The following is a 2907-nucleotide window of genomic DNA, read 5'->3' as shown; positions in this document are numbered from 1 at the left end:
TATATATATATATATTTGTTATATGTAGGTCATATTTTGTTCCCAGTCCCGTCATAAAGTAATTATTAGTATATACGCCGTAATCCTTTCAGTACCGTAATTAGATAAAGGTAAGTGTTAAAATTTATCTCGCACATATTCACTTAACATTCTTAGACCACCAAGAAATCTTTTTCATCTACAATCTTTTTTTTACACCCTTCTAAACGCGATTATCGTTGTGATTCTAATTAACGCTGTAGAACATTTCATATATTACTTATTGTTAGATAATAATGCGCATAAATGTAGTACGGTAGCGATTTTTGGAAAAAGTGAAATGAAAGATATTTTCCTTAAAGAATTTTAAAAGTGATGCACGGTCTGACTTGTACTGAAAGGATTAATTTATATTCTATATATTTATCGGAGACGTGCGTTTTAATCTAAGAGTCATAATGCAATCAGGTCTTTGAAACGATAAAAAAAATTTGCTACTGAAATAAAGATAAGATCAGTTATTCATTTCAAAAATAAGCTATGTTATTAGTTGGAGATTGCGAGATAATCTCGAAATGATAATCTCATAAATGCACATTTCCTGGTACAATGATTAAGTGTACACTGCTGTGTCTGATAGAGCTTACGATGATGTGCGCCCAAGGAACACACAAGTTAAGAGAAAGTCAAAATGACTTTATGTTGACGTCGTCAAAGTCAAAATGATGATTTTTTATTATAAAATTTAACTGTTTATTAAGAATTAAAATAAAATCATTTTGATTTTTTGTTAATTTGAGTGATTACCTCCAGCTGCTATCTATCATTTTCAGAGTATTGCGAATGAAAATAGTTATTAACAAATTGCGATATTACGATAACCGATACGTTATCAGTTCTATTTATAAAATTCCTCCAAAAAATTCAAACTGAACATTCGAATGGAGTATTACTTATTCAGTATAGCACCAGAAAGAATACGGAGGCCTTGAAATTCACGTTTCTCGATTCCTTTCGAAGCATAATCAAAAATAAACATTGTGACCGTGAAGATCCAATGTAGGAGAATATAGGGAAAGAGTTTTAAAGATAAACCGCCCCATATTGAAACAAGATAGATAGAAAAATAAGAGCTAAGTGTAATATATATCGTCATGTATCTTTTCAAGAAGAGTATAAAAAACTTCATCTACAAATGGAATTTTTTCTTATTTCTTTCCTTGTTTGAAATTTTAGTGTGAGAGATAATTGAATGTTAGAGAGACATTTCTTTTTATAAGTGCGAGGGATTTGTCGGAGTTCCAGTGCATTTGTAGGATTGAAGAAATCTATTCATTGGCGGATCCAAGGGAGCCATGGAGGCCATGTCTCCCTCCTTGGAATCTCCTTTTTCATAAATATTTAACAAAATAAATAGCAAAATATTATATATTTTTTTAATATTTCTAAAATACTTAATCACAATTCTGATACTCCAAAAATATTTTTTAATTTAAGAAATTCCTAGAATAAATAACACAAAATTTTGTTATTATTCTTCTTTCATGTTAACATAATTTTAAATAAAATTTATTATATCAATTATGCATCTCTTTATAGTTATATAAATTATATATATTTATAAATTATACATCTCAAATAATATTTTTTCTATACAATAATTTAGCATTTTATCTTTTCATATTTGATCTTAAAAAAAATTTCGTTTTCAGCGCGCCAATGGCACCTCTTGAGGACTTTTTGGATCCACCAATGCTACTGCTCTCATATAGGCTACATCGAATATAGCGTGTTCAGTATTATCTAAGACGTACTAGGCTCCGGACTTGCATCGATGAAGTCGATGTCCGAGGACGTCGCGGCGCTCGCTCGGCGACCTTGTCTTGGCGATGCGCTTATGCGCGCTTTGACGCTCGTCGTCGAGACGCTCAATCGGTTTCCAGTTCGCTGGGCTAGCAGATGTTGCTGCTTTGTTCTGTAATCAAAGGGTTCCGGTACGGATATATCGCTACGTGTGCGAACGCTGAGGGAGAGACATGTTGCATCGCTCAGGAGAGATTAACGTACACGGTGTCATGCGGAGTCTCAATTCCAGAACATGGGATTATTTGCGAGAGTTGAGGATATCAGGAAATATTGAAAAAACGAAATAGAACACAGGATTATTCAATTTGAAACATTTATCTTCAACAATAGCTATCGACGAAAAAATCGGAATGAGAGGAGAAAAAAGAAAGAGAAAAATATGTCAATAACTCCGAGGAATTTTTTTACTATGAGCGTACTTGAGTCTTTCTTCGGCACCCTTCATGGCAGTGTTCAGTTCCTCCTCCCACTGTTTTTCCTTTTTCTCCCTTTCCTGTCTCTCGATCTCGCGCTCGCGATTGTACACCCGGTATTCCGGGATGTAAGCTAATCTCCGCGTGTCTACGCTTGATCCAGCCCCTTCGGCGAACCCACCGGCATCCTCCGCCGAGTGCTCAACTCTGAGCGACCTGCAACGGGATGTCGAGATATTGCTTCGACAATTAGCATATTAATTACCTCGGTAATATACAGGATCGCGAGAGAAATACGTAAATTTCAAGATGTTCGGGCTTGTAACAGTCGCTAGAGATTGCGTTGTATTATTCAGGATGCCATGGTAATTCTGGCGTGAAAATAATTTCGAAGACAGATTCTGCTATGCCATAGAAAGGAAAAATGTTAACGTGAAAGAACAATGTCTTTTTTTAAGAGAAATATTGATGTAAAAAATATTGATATAAATATTTCGATATAAACAAAATACTTTACTAATTATACTAATTATACTAATTATACACACACACACACACACACACACACACACACAAAAGAGATCAAATAATTATACTAATTATTTGATCTCTTTTGTGTGTGTGTGTGTGTGTGTGTGTGTGTGTGTGT

The 2907-nt window shown here is 34.2% G+C and overlaps 1 protein-coding gene across 2 annotated transcripts in view; it reads right to left on the bottom strand.

The window, feature by feature from the left end:
- Positions 1-1746: 1746 nt before the first annotated feature.
- Positions 1747-2907, bottom strand: part of LOC108688709 (serine/threonine-protein kinase 32B-like) — a 27208-nt gene continuing 26047 nt past the window's right edge. The window contains exons 9-10 of one of the 2 annotated variants that reach the window (XM_018195062.1): positions 2265-2474; positions 1747-1954 (exon numbers count right to left, since the gene is read on the bottom strand). In XM_018195062.1, the coding sequence (XP_018050551.1) occupies positions 1783-1954; positions 2265-2474 (382 nt within the window). In that variant the 3' untranslated portion in view covers positions 1747-1782. The remainder of the gene's footprint in view (positions 1955-2264; positions 2475-2907) is intronic. The other variant, XM_018195063.1, reaches the window with a different exon arrangement.

The sequence above is a fragment of the Atta colombica genome, unplaced genomic scaffold (genome assembly GCF_001594045.1).
Source record: "Atta colombica isolate Treedump-2 unplaced genomic scaffold, Acol1.0 scaffold238, whole genome shotgun sequence".
In the NCBI taxonomy this organism is placed as follows: Eukaryota; Metazoa; Arthropoda; class Insecta; order Hymenoptera; family Formicidae; genus Atta; species Atta colombica.
The sequence above is the reverse complement of the archived record's forward strand: the minus strand, read 5'-3'. Positions and strand labels throughout refer to the sequence as shown.